This window comes from Sus scrofa, chromosome 8, assembly GCF_054392235.1.
Source record: "Sus scrofa isolate SSC_HxYL_T2T_F1_AM1 chromosome 8, Sscrofa_HxYL_maternal_Yorkshire_Landrace_v2.0, whole genome shotgun sequence".
Lineage (NCBI taxonomy): Eukaryota > Metazoa > Chordata > Mammalia > Artiodactyla > Suidae > Sus > Sus scrofa.
The window spans coordinates 82,662,218-82,679,620 of NC_139390.1; the positions used below are offsets into that span (position 1 = coordinate 82,662,218).

Below are 17,403 nucleotides of genomic sequence, written 5' to 3' on the forward strand. Positions count from 1 at the left end.
CCTAGCCTGGGAACCTCCATATGCCCTAAAAAGCAAAACAAACAAACAAAAAGCAAAACAAAAAGGAAATTATTAACAGTTTGAAGGCTAGTCTAGACTCTTCTTTAAACCTATATAGTCACATATATAATATTTTTAAAGTAAACATAAGACTATGCTATGCTATACATAATATCCTGAGCATTTTTCTTTTCCTAGCATTTCTTTTCTAAGAACACATCTCTGGAGGCTTTTTCTTGTCCATACACATAAATCTATGGTTATCTTTTTAATGTTAGCATATTATATGCTACTTACATTCTTCTATTTAAAATTGAAATGAATTCCCTGACACATTTTCTATTATCATCAATTAAGGACCTTTATGAATAACTGTATTCCAATACAGATAACTGTTTTTAAAAAGTAGAGAAATTAACTATATAGAAAAAGGACAGGAAAGAGGAGAGGACAAACTCACAGAAGGGGGATAAAACTGTTTCTATGGAAAACATATAAACAAAGACTCCTGGGAAATGAAAATCCCATCAAGAGAAAAGTTTAACTGGAGACTTTGTGCTTTTAATGAGGGAAACATCAGCAAGAAATAACACCTGAAATAGTTACAAGATAAGGGAGATAAGCCACTCGTTCCCACTTTTCAGTCGCACTAGGATTTTCCCTATGCAATATAATATTATTAGAGACATTTACAAGGCTCAAAAGCCAAAGCATGTAGTACCTTCCTTAGCAACCCAGATAGAATAGTCTGTTCAAAGTCAAGAAGCCAGAATTGATTGAAGGAGCTTGGTAGACTGGGCAAAATGAAAGAACTGTCTGCTGTTGTCTGAGTGGTCATTTTTTCACAGAAATAATGGTTACAAGCAGATGGGAGGGTCAAAGGTTTAATGAGGAAATGTTTTTTGTTTCTAGGAAGCTACCACAGTGGGAAAAGAAAGGCAACAGTGAATGTGAGGCATAATAAGATAAACCTGGGCCCTTGGAACAAGTTTTGAAACTGAACTTTTAGAGAGCTTGTATTCCAATACAGATAACTAACTACTCTTAGGAGAACCTAAAGTTACCCGGAAGTGGAAGTGAGAGAGCTACGACAGCCTATGTGGAGCTGGGTGAAGAAGGTGGTAGAGAAAACATTTCCCCACTCATCAGGGTCCCAGGGCAAGTTTCTCATATGATCACTGAAAAACAGATTGTTATTTAAGTACATACTGAAATTAAAATGTACAATTTGGAGATTTGTATATACTATAAAGCAAGTTTAAAAACAGAAGAGAATTAAGAATCTCAGTTCTTTATCTTTCACCAAAGTCCCTAAAAACACAGATGGGTGAATGGCTGTGATATGAGGGAGTACAAAGGGCAAAATGATACACGGAATGAGAGACTCCTCGTCCTTGGGAACGAAAGAGGCAGTGATTAAATAGGACATCCTGAATGAGAACAGTTTTTAAGCAGGCATCAAGTTTTGATGACTGCCATTGGCATTTCTCAGTCCTACACTGACATCAGCTAAATAATTTTTGGAAAGATTTATATAGCAGTGTCAGGCCACTTTTACCATCATAAGAAAACTTGTGCTTTTGTAGAAAATGTCAGATCCTAAAAACGCTAACTGAAAAAATTAATTCACTTTATTACTCTTGAGAAGACATATTAAGAGAGTCCTGTATAAAAATACAGACAATTCCCGACTTACAAACCACCAGGCCTGCAAGCAATTCACAAGTACAGAGAGCGTTTCAGCTAGGCTCCAACCTCAACTGCTGGGGCTTTCAGCGACTTAACTACTCTACAAATTCTACTGCCCTGCCCCTGCTAAATTTCAAAAGTAGAAGGGGATTTGGGGCTTGAGCTATCTATTGGTAAGGCATCCAATATAGCATAAATACTCTGCTTATTTGTTTTGTGGAGAATATAAAAGACTAACCAACAATTATGGTGAAGCAATACAACTAACAATAAATTTCTGAAATCCAACTCATCTGCTGTCTGTATAATTAATGCCTCATTATTACAATAAGATTAGAGAATTCCAAACTTTGGAAAACTAGTATACTTCTCTTGACATTCAGTTGCTATCAAGTAACAACAAGATGGAGATTGGGACAAACATATTCATAGCAGTTCTACAGCTAATGTATGCCCAGGCAATATACTACTTCATCAAGTATGTGTTATCTGTCAGTTACTAAGAACTGTAGCAGTGTTTTTTTTTTTTAACTCTTTTGCTGATTTTTTAAACCACATTTATGCAAAGATGAACAATAAGAAAAAAATACTCCATTTTCTGATTGCATTTTTATGTTTAAATGACATTCTCTCCTATATATTCATATAATTGCAAACTAATAATGTGAATAACATATGAATAGTCTTTGAGCAAGTTAGGTGGAAACATTAAAATAAAATTACAAACCTTGTAGGTGTTTAGACTCCATTTTCTAACGAGTTCTAACTTTTCCATCGCAGGATTTTTAGCTTCATCTGCTAGAATAACTGGCCCACTTTTTGTCTGTGTTCTCTGGCCACCTGCATGATCATAATCAGATAAAAAATAAACCAGATAAAGGCAAGTAGAGAAAGAAAACAAAATAGGGACACTGTTCTAATTAAACTTCTTAAGCATTTAAAGAAATAAAAAGGTTCCCATAAAGTGATGGGCTAGAACTTTTGGGAATCATTTTGAGGATAATTTCCACACACTTCAAAAAAAAGCATTTCTTTCCATTAAACATATATGCTCTGTGGTTTGTCCATCTTCTTAAAAAAAAAAATGCTTTTCTTTTTTTAAAAAAAACTGCTGTTTATTTCAAGAAAAATAAAATGTCCACAATTAATCTTATAACCTAATGATCCTAAAAAAACCTGTCAGTAAAAATCTGAAAGGCTAGCCCTCTTCACAGTGCTCTCCTTTCACTGTGGGACACAGAACAGAGCAGCAACACAGTGTCACGGATAACAAGACCGACATTGTGCCTCATCTTTTTTCCTCAATATGCCCCCACTCCCAAAAAAGCCAGAATTAATAAAGGCAGTACAAAGCCTCGATAATGTATTGCTTCAACAATTAAGAAACTATGACATAAAAGCAACTTCACAACTATATAGTTGCTAGCAGTAAAATATTTTTCATAGAATAAAATATTTAATAAACATTCACAATGCTAATGACTTGGGACAGAAAATGTATAATAATTTTAAAAGAAAAATAATATAAAGACAAGAGAAAACGTTTTATAAAATGGTTTTAAAAGTTAGAGTCAGCAAAAATTTCTTTTCTCACTCCTACAGCCAGGCCAGCCTTTACCACAACCTAAGAATGAGAACAGTATACAAAATCAAACATGTTTAAGAATTTACAAAGTTCTTATAGAAACAAACTATAAAATACTAACATTTCATATAATAAGAAACAAAGAGTTTATTTTTTACGCAGTTTTACAGTCCAGCAATATTAAAGTGCAGAGCAAATCTAATGCAAAGAAATAGAGTTGTCTGGGCACAAATGGTAAATTACACAGTATTTCGTTGCAACCTGACAACTATTTGTAAGTCTAAATTCAAAATAAGAAGATACAACTTTTCCATGTGATCCATTCCAAATAATGAAGAAGCCAACTGTTGAAGGCTCCTTTTTGGTTTAACTGAAAACAGGGCAAACTGCAAAGCCAAGAGTACAGGATCAAATAAGTAAAACGACATCTTCTAGGGCAAAGAAAGGATGATTTAAAATGAATCCCATTTTACAGTGTTTTTAAATTTTAAAGTGAACACAATTTCACATTTGAGATAGAGCCTACAACTTTGAAAAGACAGAAAGATAGGCTATGGCTAGAAAGATTATTTCTTTTACTGTTAAAAAAATAAGAGTCAGCCATCAGAAAAGCCAGAGTAACGCACATGTAAGAATATAAGGCAAGTGGTACGAAACTGAGTGGGTTTAGCTTCAGCAGTAGCAAGAAGGGATTTATCCAACCAGGACAGTAATACCTGCAGGAGCAATTAAATCACCTCCTTGCTCAGCCAGTCGACTAGCTGCCACCCTGCTAGGAGACATAACAGATGGCAGTGGTGGTGCTGGGGAACCTGGAAAGGGCAGACATTTCACTGTGAAAATCCTTTTCTTCCTCTACATACTGTACATTTTGAATACAGGTGTACTGGCATTTCCTTTAAAGTACTTGAAAGCTAGGATTAAAAGCCGGAACGAAGATACTTGCCTTCTTGAAGGAATGGATTAATAAGAAATGGATGCTACCAGGCTGAGTTCTTGTATAAACTTTTCATTGAACTACTAAAGCCAAACAAAACACATAATCTAAGAAGAAACTTGGGAAGATCACGTCTAAACAGGACTTTACCTGGACTCTGCTATTTCCAAATCAATTAAGAGAATGTGATTAAAGTCCCAGAGCTGAATGATTTAAAGCTTAAGTAAATATTTTATAACTTACTACTCTAACATAGGGAGGAGAACTGCAAGTAGAAATCCAAAGGCATGTATATCACACTTATAATTAAAATTCAGAGAAATGTGAATGAATTGTAGCCTTCACATAAATAGTGGCTAAAATTTTCAAATCATAAATCAACTATCACAGAGTGTAGATACTGCTACGTATAGTATGAAGGCAAGGATCTCCATCAATTCTGTCATCTGGGAGCTTATTCAAAATGCAAAACTCAGGCCCTTCCCCAGACCTTCTGAACCAGAAGCTGCATTTTCACAAGATTCTCAGGTGATCTGTATGTATTTTGAAGCCTGACAAGTGCTAATACAGAGTGTTATTCTAATTAATCCTAAGAATCACTTCTGAAGCTTTTAAAATAACTCAGGGCACTCCACAATACCTACTGATCATCAGTGAAAGAGGTGTCTGAAGGGCTTTTGCGGGGGGTTGGGGGGGGGGAACAGTCTTAGTTTTTTTATTGGATTGATTTTTGGGTTTTATTTATTTATTAGACAAAATTATATATATTTAAGGTATACAAAGTGATGTTCTGATATATGTGTACATTGTGAAATGATTACATTCTTCACCTCACGTCTGTGTGTGCGTGTGTGTGTGTTGAGAAAACTTGAGATCTATTTTCTTAGACCATTTCAAGTACACAGTATTATTAACTTTAGTCACCATGCTGTTCTTTAGGCAACTGTTTTTTAAAAACCACTTAGATTATTCTCAAACACGACCAAGTCTGAAAACCAATGGAAAGAACACAATTTTTAAATGAAACACAACTGAATTTTAAACTCTTAACCGGGGTTTGAAATTCTGGCTCTACTTACCACAGAGCATCAGGAACACCCTGGCAAACTACTTAACATCTCTGAGTCTTTGCTACCTACAGAGTAAGAAAAACTGAGTTCCCAACACTGCTGCTAATGTCCAGCATTAAACAAAAGAAAACTGTACAGATTTAATTAATTTCTTTATTTTAAATTCTAAAGGCTAGCTATCTTTAGGGAGGGATAATTAAAAAAAAAGTTGAAAAAATCAACATCCTTTCACATGTGAGTATACTTTAATGTTTGCATGTTAATTTTATTTCAACTACACTCTTTCCCAGTTCTCTAGAAAACATATATCAAATTTATAACTAAAATTTTCTAGTAAGACAGGATCAATGTCAACTTTCTCATATTCCATATATACTAAGTTCTAATCAGAAACCGTCACCAAAAACTTTAATTTGGACTGGATCTAATTAAAATCCAAACATGCAATAGATCTAAACAGACTGGTGCTATCTTTCCAAGTCAGAGATACCTGTCTTTTAAAAAAATCTTGAACCATAAAATTTGAAACTAGAAGAGACCATGGAAATCAACTAGTCTGAAATTAAACTACAAGGGAAATGATGTCCAGAAAGGTTAAAAGAGCTTCTCATTAGAGACTCAGATATTCTGAATCCACACCCTAATATCTCCACTATTAAACTCAATACAGAACACACCAATCCATAAGCTATTTGTTGAGTTGGAAGGTATTTATTAACCGGTTATCCAGTCCAATCACCATTTTAAACAAAGACTTCATCTCTATTGTCCAAGGCACAAGGGTTTCTATTATACAAGGAAGCGTTAAATAAAAGATGACTACTGCAGTTCCATTTCTCGATGATCCCAGGAACAGAGCTCTATTGTTCTGGTTACGACTGCTTATTAATTGTGCCTAAGAAATAATCCCATGAAACAGATGAGATACATATAATATATGCAATAAAATGATACAGAACTTTCCACACTAAAGTAGTGAAAGACATGGTTCTGAGGTAACTGGGTGACTTCAACACTTTGCTTTAGTTTCAAGACAATTTCTCTGTGTCCTCAACCCTTTAAACCACGAGTTTAGACTAAATTAGTTACTAAAATCATTCACAATAAATAAATAAATAATTCCAACAAAAAATAACTCTTAAATCTCTAGGCTTTTGCTAACTGACAAAAGTTTAGGAAGTTAACTCCGTTTTATCTCAACAGCAGAAATCTGGGAATATGAACATGTGTGTGCAATGATCAAACCCCCACTAAAACAAAACTTAGGTGCACAGCACAATTCACTCTTAGGAGTTTTGATTATTCACAATTTCCACTATATTGATTCTACAATGTATTTTAGGGGCATATTTCAATATTTATTGTTAAGTTGCATTTAAGTATAATTTTTTCTAAATTTGTTCTAGAGATGTAAATGAGTAATGCTCTTAACTGCAGTAACCTTCAAGTAACAGAGTCATTACTATGATTCAGTCATCTTTCCAGAGGGCTAACAGAGCCCCAACATTTTTTCATAAGACCTCTTTCCTAAATTTTAATCATGATGCTTCCCCCCATGTTCTTTCCAGTTAATCTACATATATCTTAAAACAAAGGCACTTAAAACAACCACAACTTTCCAATAGATGCCCAACTAATCTGAGTGTGGCATAATGATGATCATTTTAATATACTGATCAACAATGCCGTTTGTGGTTAAAAAAATGTTTTGAAAGTCACTTCAAAGGGACATATATTACTACCATTATCATGAAACATTTTTTATTCCAATTTGAAGGATTAGGATGAATCTGCAAGCAAGTAAAGCTGACTGGTGTTTTCACGCCCATGCATCACTGATTTCAACTACTGTATACTATTATCCCATTTAAGGGTGAAAGGATACAACCAAATGTCTGCTAAATAATTTCATCAACGACACTTAAAATACCTTAAAAGTATTTTTTTAAAATTCTATGTTGATATTTAAATTTGGAAACTGGTGATGGGTTCAAAAATGCTGTCACATTATGCAAAGTAAGCCGTATCCCTTTAAGCACTCAAAATTTTAAGCAATCAGTCAACCTTTTCAAAGTTATCCACTAGATGAGAACAGCACAATGCTACACAATGACTAATGAGATGTTGACACGGACACGCCCTTTCTGTATATTTTTCTGAACATAAGCATGAAAAGGGGAAAAAAATGATGTCACTAGATAGCCCACTCATTTTATAGCTCAGAGTGGAAGGCATTATACTGGGTTATCCTAAATGCCTATATCTAAGATCCAATTCACAAAGAATATATTTCACGATATATGCTGTTTTTGACGAAAATATTGGCCACTAGTAAAATTAAAATGTAGACTACAATTATCTGCAAGAGGGCTAAGGATTACAAAGGCATGGGGATTTTTTTATTTTGTGAAATTATAGTGTAGTACTAAAATTAATATACTTCACTGAACATCAACTCCAATTGCTACTTTAACTACAGCTCTGCCAAGGAAACAATCCATTTTTACATACAAATGTTCACATGATTTTACTTTCTTTCACTTGTGTAAAAATGAAAAATACCTAATAAAGATTATTATAGGCAGGAGGGTCAACAAAGGAGGGGCTTTTCTTTATATTAGAAATAGACACATGTAGACAGGATGCATGCAGAAAAGAGCTAATATATTTGGTCTAACTACGTATCCGTCAAAAAGACCAGGTTACAAAAGACTGGCTCTTGGTTAGCATCTAAGAACTTTCATTTTGTGATAATTCCCTGCATCCTCAGAATGGTAAGACTCACGAATATGCCTAAACTTTTCATACAAACGATGTGGTTTATGCTTTCCTTCTGGGAGTCTGGAGTCTTGGCACATGCTAGGCAGCGGGTGCCTGCGTGGGCAGTCTCCAATAAAAATCCTGGACACTGAGTCTCTAATAACTTTCCCTGGTTAGCAAACACTTGACATTTGTTGTCCCAACTCTGCTGGGGGAGTTAAGCCTTGTGTGACTTGCAAGCTTCCGCCTAGTTTTCCCCAGACTTTGCCTCAGGCATCCTTTGTCTTTGCTAACTGTGCTTGGGGTACTTTTGCTTGCCTGGAGTATGATGAAATACTGAGTCCTCGGGGCCTCTTAGCAAATTATTGAATGTGAAGGTGGTCTTGGAGACCTCCTACACAGCATGGTTTTTCTTTTAATGAAAAATAAAAACTTCATTTTCCTAATTGCTTTGGAAAAAAAATAGGAAATATGTATTTATATAAATATTGGTTTACAGTTAGAAATTTTGTGGTATAGCTAAAATATTTAAATATGCATTCTTGATATAACTTTTGTTTTTATTTCAGAATTTTAAAACCAACTCTTAAGTAACAATTAGTGAAATTACACACACTATTTATATAAAAACAACTGCTAAAACAATTTCTAGGAGTTCCTGTTGAGGCGCAGTGGAAAGGAATCGGACTAGGAACCATGAGGTTAAGGGTTTGATCCCTGGCCTCGCTCAATGGGTTGAGGATCCGGCGTTGCCCTGAGCTGTGGTGTAGGTCGAAGACGCGGCTCAGATCTGGTGTGGCTGTGGCTGCGGTGTAGGCTGGCAGCTGCAGCTTGGATTTGACCCCTAGCCTAGGAATCTCCATATGCCACAGGTGCGGTCCTAAAAAGGACAAAAAGACAAACAAACAAACAAACAAACAAACCCAAACCCAATTTCTAACTTATTTAAATTGAAAAGGATGTTTATAATCAATGTCTTAAAAGGAATTAAAGGGCTCAATTCTTATACTTTATTAATAAAGGTAGTAGCATTGCATGAACTTCTCTCATCCTTCACCCCAGCCATCTTTAAAAATAGTAGGATCCTTACCTTGAAACGTTCCTGCATCAATAACCCCCTCTTTGGTACCGTCAAAGCCATGAGAAGTAATTTGGGTTTCTGAGAGACCAAGTCCAGCTGGTAAAGAACGCTTGAAATCCTTAGCAACATTTAAATAGAAGAGAAAATCTTGTAAACAATCTCACATCAAATAACAGTTCAGCCTAACTATGTCCCTTTAATCACACCTTACACTCTTTTTCTCTCTACTATGTAGTATTTATTCCCTTTTGGCTATCACAGCACCCTGTAATCAAACTCAGCAAGATTTGCTATTAAGAGGTATAGTGTATGTCAAACACAAAATACTTTCATCATTTTAGAGCTAAGCATCAGGCAGATATTAAAATTCAATCTCAAATTTCTAGTTTACTGATATATCAGGAAATCATTCTCAAAACAGAATTAAGTTGACTAAAAAATCATGTCTAATATTAAAAACTCATTGATGTCTAATATAATTATGATAAGCCTGGCTAATGTTAGCATAAACAAATCCTCCACTTGCAATATTAAATTTCCCTTTGATTTCCAGGTTAGCTAGGTAAACAGGACTTCTCTCACTTCAATTAGGGTAAGGTAAAGAAAATTTCTTGTTATTTAGACTTACATTAAACATTGATATTAGCCAACCTAATTGCAAACTTAGTGTATAAAGGTAATAAACAAAATATTTGATCTCCAGTCTTAAAGCAACAGAAAAGAGAGAAGCCATGAAACACGAATTTCCAATTTTAGAAGTCCTTTCTTTCCTCTGGCTTCAACATGAGGAACTGCCCAGTTTTCATAATCAGAATCTATGAATGGATCCCATTGGTTTTTCACAACAATGACAAGTGGGCAATGCACTAAAGATAAATGTCTTTGAAATCCTTTCTTAATACTCTATTCCACTACGCATCATGTACAGTTCTAATTTGAAAACTTAGCATTAACTTTGAGTTTTCCGATTTGCAAAGTCAAGACTTAACAGATGTAATCTTTCATAACTGACAAGTGTTGAGAAGGGTTTTTCCTGAGAAGCTCAATAATTTTGATAGGCAATTATTTGATAGGTGATGGTGGACCCAGAATTAATAACTAATGAAGTTCATTCTCACTTTCTGTGATTTAGCAAACAGCATATGACTCAGCATATGACAGCTGACTCTTCTTGTTACTCGTTTACCCTCCCACTTCAAGACACTCTTGAGTCTCCTCTTTGGTCATCTGATATGTTCTACTGTCTCCTTTGCTGATTCCTCCTCATCTTCCCAATCTCCAAATCCTGGAGTCCCTCAGACTTTTTCTCCTATACTCACTTCTTATTGATTCTGCTGGCTTTAAAAAATCACCTATACATTGACAACTCCAAAATTTATGTTTTATCTGGGCCTCTCTCTTTAACATACCTAACCACATACTCGTTATTTCCACACGGATGTCACAGAGGCATAACTTCACATATTCCAAACTGATTGACTCCACAGTAAACCCCTACTGCCAACAGACAGAACAAGATAAAATATAGCACTACTGATAGTTTCTACTCCATTCAGTTGATGGCATCTCTGTTACTAAAATCTTAACCAAAAATCGTAGGAGTTATCTTTGACTCTTCCTCTCTTACACCATATTCAAACCATCAGCAGATCCTATCAAATCTACCCTCAAAACACATCCAGGATCAAATCAATTCTCACCACCTCCACCGTGGTCTAAGTCAGTATCATATTTCACCTGGATTATTCCAAAAGACTCAACTGCCTTTCTGTTTCTATCCATGAGACACACGAAAGCTATCCTCTATACAAAACTATCCAATAGCCCCCAATCTCAGTGGAAGTAAAACCCAGACTATTAAATGTCCTCAAGGGATTACATGACTTCATCTCCTACTGGCCTCACACTTGCAGCCACACTGCTTCCTCAAAAACAAAAACCCGACCTCTGTTTCAGGGCCCCTGTACTTTCTGCTTTTCTTTCTGGAATGCCCTTCTACCAGAAATCCACAGGGTTTGTTCCTTTATTGCTTCTTTAGCCAGAGAGGCTTTCTCCTGACAATGTGAGAAACAGCAACTCTGGCAACTAGAATTCATGCTGGAATTCCCTACTTTGCTTACCCTGTTTTATTTTTCTCATAGCAGTTATCACTAAGTAACATGCCATCTTCGATAAATATTTGTTGGATGAATAAATAAATGAATTAATTGAATAAACCAAAGGACTTATGACAACACCATGCAGATTAAGAAGTTGTTACAGCAAAAGGCTTATTTTAAAATTTAATTTAATGAGTGTCTGCTTATTCTTACCATGGTAGACTTCCTGGGCAAAGAAAAAGATAACATAAGGTACAGTCCTTGCCTCAATGGAGAGACAAGATATACAAGACATACAAACATTAATATAAAAGTTGAACGTGGTACCAAAATAAGGACAATAAGTATCAGAAATTCAGAATAGGGACTAAATCCAATGAGAACCAAATAGGAAAGGAGAAAGTACTGCTTGAGCTCTAGAACACAAAGGATTTATTTTATTCATTGAATCAACACTGAATGAGGAGTTCCCGCTGTGGCACAGTGGCTTAAGGATCTGGCATTGCTGCAACTGTGGTGTAGGTGAGAGCCGAGGCTTGGATTCCATCCCTGGCCTGGGAATTTCCATATGCCGTGGGTGCAGCCAAAAACAAAACAAAAAACAAAACCAAAAAAAACAATGAATGAGCACCAAGTTCATGACAGCCACTGTTCTAGACGCTACAGATACAGCAGTGTGGTAAAGAGGTAAAGTCTCTGCCCATCAGATTCACACGAGGTGTGAGGGAGAAGGAGACTGATAGTAAAGAAATGGATCTCAGGTAAGAGGAAGTGCAGTAACAAGCACAGGTGACCCTTGAAAACTTTTATGCCATTTTACTTATTTCCTAATGTCACTTAAGAAACCTCTTGTTATAGGACAACATCCTTTTCATCTGTGTATTATCTTGGAGAGCACTTAGAATTAAGAAGAAAACATTCTTTATACTTAGTTTTACTTCCTTTTTTTTGTCTTTTTAGGGCCGCACCCGGGGCATGTGGAGGTTCCCAGGCTAAGGGTCAAGTTGGAGCTGCAGCCACCGGCCTACACCACAGCCACAGCAACGCAGGATCCGAGCTTTGTCTTCCATCTACATCACAGCTCAGGGCAATGCCAGATCATTAACCCACTGAGCAAGGCCAGGGATCGAATCCGAGTCCTCATGGGTACTCGTTAACTGCTGAGCCACCACAGGAATTCCTACTTCCTATTTTTAAACCAAGTCTCTGAGTCTGTTCATTTTGCTGAATAAATGACCTTTACCTTTCTAGTTGATTTTTTAATATACTAATGTACTAAATCAATGGTTTCCAGTTTTAAATATTAGTGATCCTTTTATTCACATTGACATTAAAAGCAATTAATCTTTTAACTCTAAAAGATAAAAACATCTCCTACAAAAGAAATGTCAAAGCACCAATGTTTCTTAAACTTGGCAAATTTGATTATTAAGGTCAATTATTTACAGAATAGTTTCCCTGGATACTGCCTTGCTCCAAGTTTTGACAGCTTCTCAGTTTTCCTTAAGAAAAAAGTACCAAAGACTTCTCTCAAAATATGAGGGATAAAAAACCACAAAAACATACAAATGGCAGAGAGGTCCAGAAGAACTGTGCTTGCTGTATTCTCAGAACTTATCTGAAAGAACATTACTCCTCTGAATCATCTGTTCTGTCACAAAATACCCCAGGGAAGAGATATAGTAGCAGTGGTTGGGAAGAGGGGAGCGAGTAGTAGGTTAACTAGGAAACATGATGGATGTCCTTATTGCAACGTTTTCAAGAAGTGAAGGGATGGTTCCAACTTGTCATGCATGGCCTCAGGGAGAAACAATTTCTAGCTGTCTGAGGGTGTTACATTTCACTCAAACCCCTCCCAATGGTCTCCCCCAAGGGTCCTTTACTCAACAATCAAAAGTTGTTCCAGAAAAAACCTCCTGTCCTTTATGTAAAACAGCTGTAAAATCTGAAAAGCACGGAGGCCTTCCTTGGCTTAAACTGTTCCTAACAGAAGTTTAACCCAAAGTGGTACAAATAAATAGGACCATGCAGATCCTGAAGAGAATTATCATTGTGCTAGCGGGCTGGAAGGTAAACTGCTGCAAGACAAAAATGATATGGGCTATGTGAGAAGAATGCATGACTTGGGAGAAAACACTCAGTATTTTATGAGCTTGTTGACTGTTTTTGGTAAAATACACATTCTCTAAGAAATATAATTTAGCTTCATAGTTCACAAAAATCTTAAAAATCACAAAAATCTTAACATAACCCTTAAATTTTTAAAGTATCTGTTTTATGGCGGTGCCTAGCCTAGTAACTTCTAAAATATCTGCATTTACTCTTATAGTTTCCAGAATATATTTGAGAGACAATGAGCCCATTTATAACAACATAAAATCTCTAATTTGCATTTTTATGTCACTGACATTCGCCTCAACTTTTGAGACTCTGTAAAGTCCTGCTTATCAGTTTTACAACAAAATGGAATAAACCTGAAGTTAACTTTTCATTCAAGCTACTAGGATAGTGCTGGAGTATGCAATAGTTTTAAAAAATAACTCTTCAGACAAGTAAAATAAAACAAAATGTACTGCTTCTAGCAAAAAATTTCATGTACAGTTCAAGTTCTTTTCAAAAGATACAGAATATATGTGTAGTTACAGCTTCCATAAAGCTGAGAAGGGGTGCTCATTTTCCCAAAATAACTTGCCTCCATTTGCACATTTTGACAGAAGAATAAGAATGAAGTTAAAAATGTAACTTTATAGTTTAGCATAGTAATCTACATTTGAACTAAAGTTAGTGCAGATTAACACTTAACACAAAATGTTCAGCAAATTTGCTTTTTAATACAAATGCACACCACCACTATACTAAGCAGAACTAGAGATTAATGAATTCTCCCCTTTAACTCAGAGAGAGGAGGAGAAATCTTTTTTAAAAAGGAGAGATTCTCGGAGTTCCCATCATGGCTCAGTGGTTAACAAATCCAACTAGGAACCATGAGGTTGCAGGTTCAAGCCCAGGCCTCACTCAGTGGGTTAAGGATCCGGGGTTGCTGTGAGCTGCGGTGTTGCCGTGAGCTGTGGTGTAAGTCAAAGATGAGGCTCGGATCCCCTGCTGCTGTGGCTCTGGTGTAGGCCAGCAGCTGTAGCTCCGATTAGACCCCCTAGCCTGGGAACCTCCATGTGCCGAGGGAGTGGCCCCAGAAAAGGCAAAAAGACAAAAAAAAAAAAAGGAGAGATTCTCAAAGCATCATTACAACCATCACCAATCTGTGAGAACTCTTCAGGTTCTCTATAAACTACACCAAGATAGTGATGCTATAAACTCTTGTTAATTATTTGTCGAATGAATGAGAGGGAAGTGTGGAGAGAGAAATGAGACTGCGACTGTGTCTGTGTCTGTATGTGTATGTGCTGATAAAATGGAAAAAAAAAGTAAGTCCAATTTGCTGTCTTGATCAAATGGAGTAACAGATATGGGAGGAGATTGTGATCATAAAATGAGTTGTTACACTTAAGATTTCAGAAGTGCTGTTTCTTGAGCAATGACAAGGTTGAAAGTAGCCATGGGAGTTCCCATTGCTTAGGTAGAATTGGGCATGACAGATGAAAGGCATTAGAGAGGAAGATGCTGATGAAATCTGAGACTAAAGTACAGGTTGGGTTGTACTATAGGTGAATACATCTTCTGTCTGCCTTCACACTTTTTTGGTCCCTTGTCCAACTACAAATTACCAAGTGTGAATCAAACTACCAACTTTAGGTTTCCTACAGACTTACTCAGGGCAAAAAATGATACATCTTTCCATGTTGTTTTTACTACAGCCCATCATCTGCATCAACACAGGCAGGCAATAGATTTTATTTCACTTTCAGTATTTTTAAAAAATAAAGCAGGATACTATATACTGTGCCATTAGTGGGCTGTGTTTTTGATAAGCCATGCAAACAGCTCAGACACCTTATATAGCACTTTGGAAGAAGTTGCAAACTGAACTTTCCCTGAAAGTGTGCCCGATGGCCTGCGAAACCCTGGGACATCAAGGATAATGGTAGAAGTTGGGGATAGAGCAGAAGGCCTGGAGAGACCAGAACCCTCCATAGTTTGAGGCTGATTGAGAGGGTAGATGACAAGGTTAAGAGGGCAGTGGAGGTGGGGGGGCACAGACTGCAAAGAGCTGGGGATGGGGGTCAGTGTCAGCAGTGCACGAGGACAGGAAGCAGTTCTCTACAGCAGAGAGCCTCGCAGTGTAGACAAAGGATAACCTGAGTCCGAATCACCTAGTTCACGTGTCTGAAATTCTGGCTCCTGAGCTTCACACTCTATCTTAGTGAGGCTTACAAGAAGCAGCTAAAAAGAATCGGCGTTTTTTAGTACCCACATTAAGTTTGAGAACTGGTAGTTTAAAAGTGGAGAGGTGAGAAAATGCTGACCCTCCCTCTACCCAATTGATAAACACAATGTTGGGGAATAATCAGCTTTGACTCAAGATAATTGCAGAGTGGTAGAGGCCCCCATGAGGAGGTTACGGAGGTGGAAATATGTTTACAGTTGAGTTGGAATGTGGAGCTCTGTTTGAGTAACAGCTTTGCTTTGGCAGATATTCTTTATAAACAGTTAAATGTTTAAAACAACAAGGGGATTTTAGATTACCAAAATTTATAGAACATTGAACATAAAATTTGCAATTTGTCTCTTAAAATTATATTATGTATGAGTACCTGTTGTGGCTCAGCAGAAACAAATCTGACTAGCATCCATGAGGACGCAGGATCAATCCCTGGACTACTCAGTGGGTTAAGGATCGGAGTTGCTGTGAGCTGTGGTATAAGCTGCAGAAGCGGCTCGGATCTGGTGTTGCTGTAGCTGTGGTATAGGGCAGTGGCTACAGCTCCAGCTCGACCCCTAGCCTGGGAAATGCCATATGCCGCAGGTGCAGCCCTAAAAAGACAAAAACAAAATTAAATTAAATTAAATTATGTAAATGCTATGGCAGGTTTTATCCATTTTGAAGAAGGAGATAAGGTGTTTAAATTGAGAAAAATAAGTGAACTATAGTACTGTATCTGCTCGATGCTAGGAATACCACCAACTCTTCTCTCCCCCTTTCCTTACACGACATGCTTCCGGTTTTCTTCCAATCTGCATCTTCAGAAATGGCTTGGTGTTCTTTACTAGCTCAAGTTTGTCTACAAGAACCAAGTCTGAAATCTCACTTGCTTTTTCCCATGGTGAACCACCGATCTGTCTGCCTTGTCTCCAGTCTTGTCAGCCCTGAAATTCATTCTCTGAATGGCAGGCAGAGACAACTGTCTAAAAGGCGAATGTGATGACTCTCCCTATCTTCTGGCAGTTTGCGGTGTACTCTCTTGGCCTCGTCCCCACCCCTCCACCTAGACTAGGGTCTAGGTTCTAAGTAGCACTGACGTTTGATAAGAATGAACTCATTCTTAATTTGGTAAACTTGCATCAAAGAACTGCTGAATTTCATTCAAAGATAATCACTGTAGAAATATCTGTATGTTACCTACCTTCAAAACAATTTCTCCTAGATATTTAAATGATTATCCATGACCGCGTTTATTTATAAATAAAAGCAGAATCTATAAATCAAAATACATAGGCCTTCAGCCTTTCATTAAAAACTGATTTATTCAAAATTTTCAACAGGACTCCCAATGCAGAGTTAATAATAATAATAAACATATATTTTAAAATAATTTGTGGTAATAGTGCTAAGAATATATTCTATACTTGGAAAGTGAACATTAAAATGAATCTAGATTTGCATGGATTAAACAACCCTTGAAAAATAGGTGCCATACCTTTAAAAGAGTGCAAGATATACACCTGGTAAACAGTGGCCTTAGGAAAAAGCTCCCATCAAATCAATGCGCCACTGATTGAGCTACTGACTTTTTCAGATAATGCCGAAACACTACATTGTATCACCATAGGGGAGCGGGGCGGGGGGAATGGGATGACCATGGCTGTCATCACATGCTACTCAAATTCTAGGGCAGAATGGCTGAAGTAGAAAATATGGTAAATGTAAGTCATAGTAAAATTCATTCTTTTACTGAACAGCTGCTGTGAACTGTAAGCTGTGCAGTGTATATACATGGCCTCTGCCCTTAATGTGATTCCATCTCTCAAGAAAAGCAGAGAAATAAATGGACCATTACAACATGAAG

General features: G+C 36.8%; 1 protein-coding gene across 21 annotated transcripts in view; it reads right to left on the reverse strand.

The window, feature by feature from the left end:
- The window catches only part of ARFIP1 (ADP ribosylation factor interacting protein 1), a 101,658-nt gene that overhangs the window by 44,795 nt on the left and 39,460 nt on the right, over positions 1–17,403 (reverse strand). For 13 of the 21 annotated variants that reach the window (XR_014811891.1, XR_014811892.1, XR_014811893.1 and 10 more), the window contains 3 exon segments: positions 9,132–9,240; positions 3,991–4,086; positions 2,417–2,529 (listed from right to left, as the gene is read on the reverse strand). Coding sequence is in view for 16 of the 21 variants with exons in the window: in XM_021100361.2 (XP_020956020.1) it covers positions 2,417–2,529; positions 3,991–4,086; positions 9,132–9,240 (318 nt within the window). In the remaining 5 variants the exon portion in view is untranslated. 21 annotated transcript variants of the gene reach the window in all.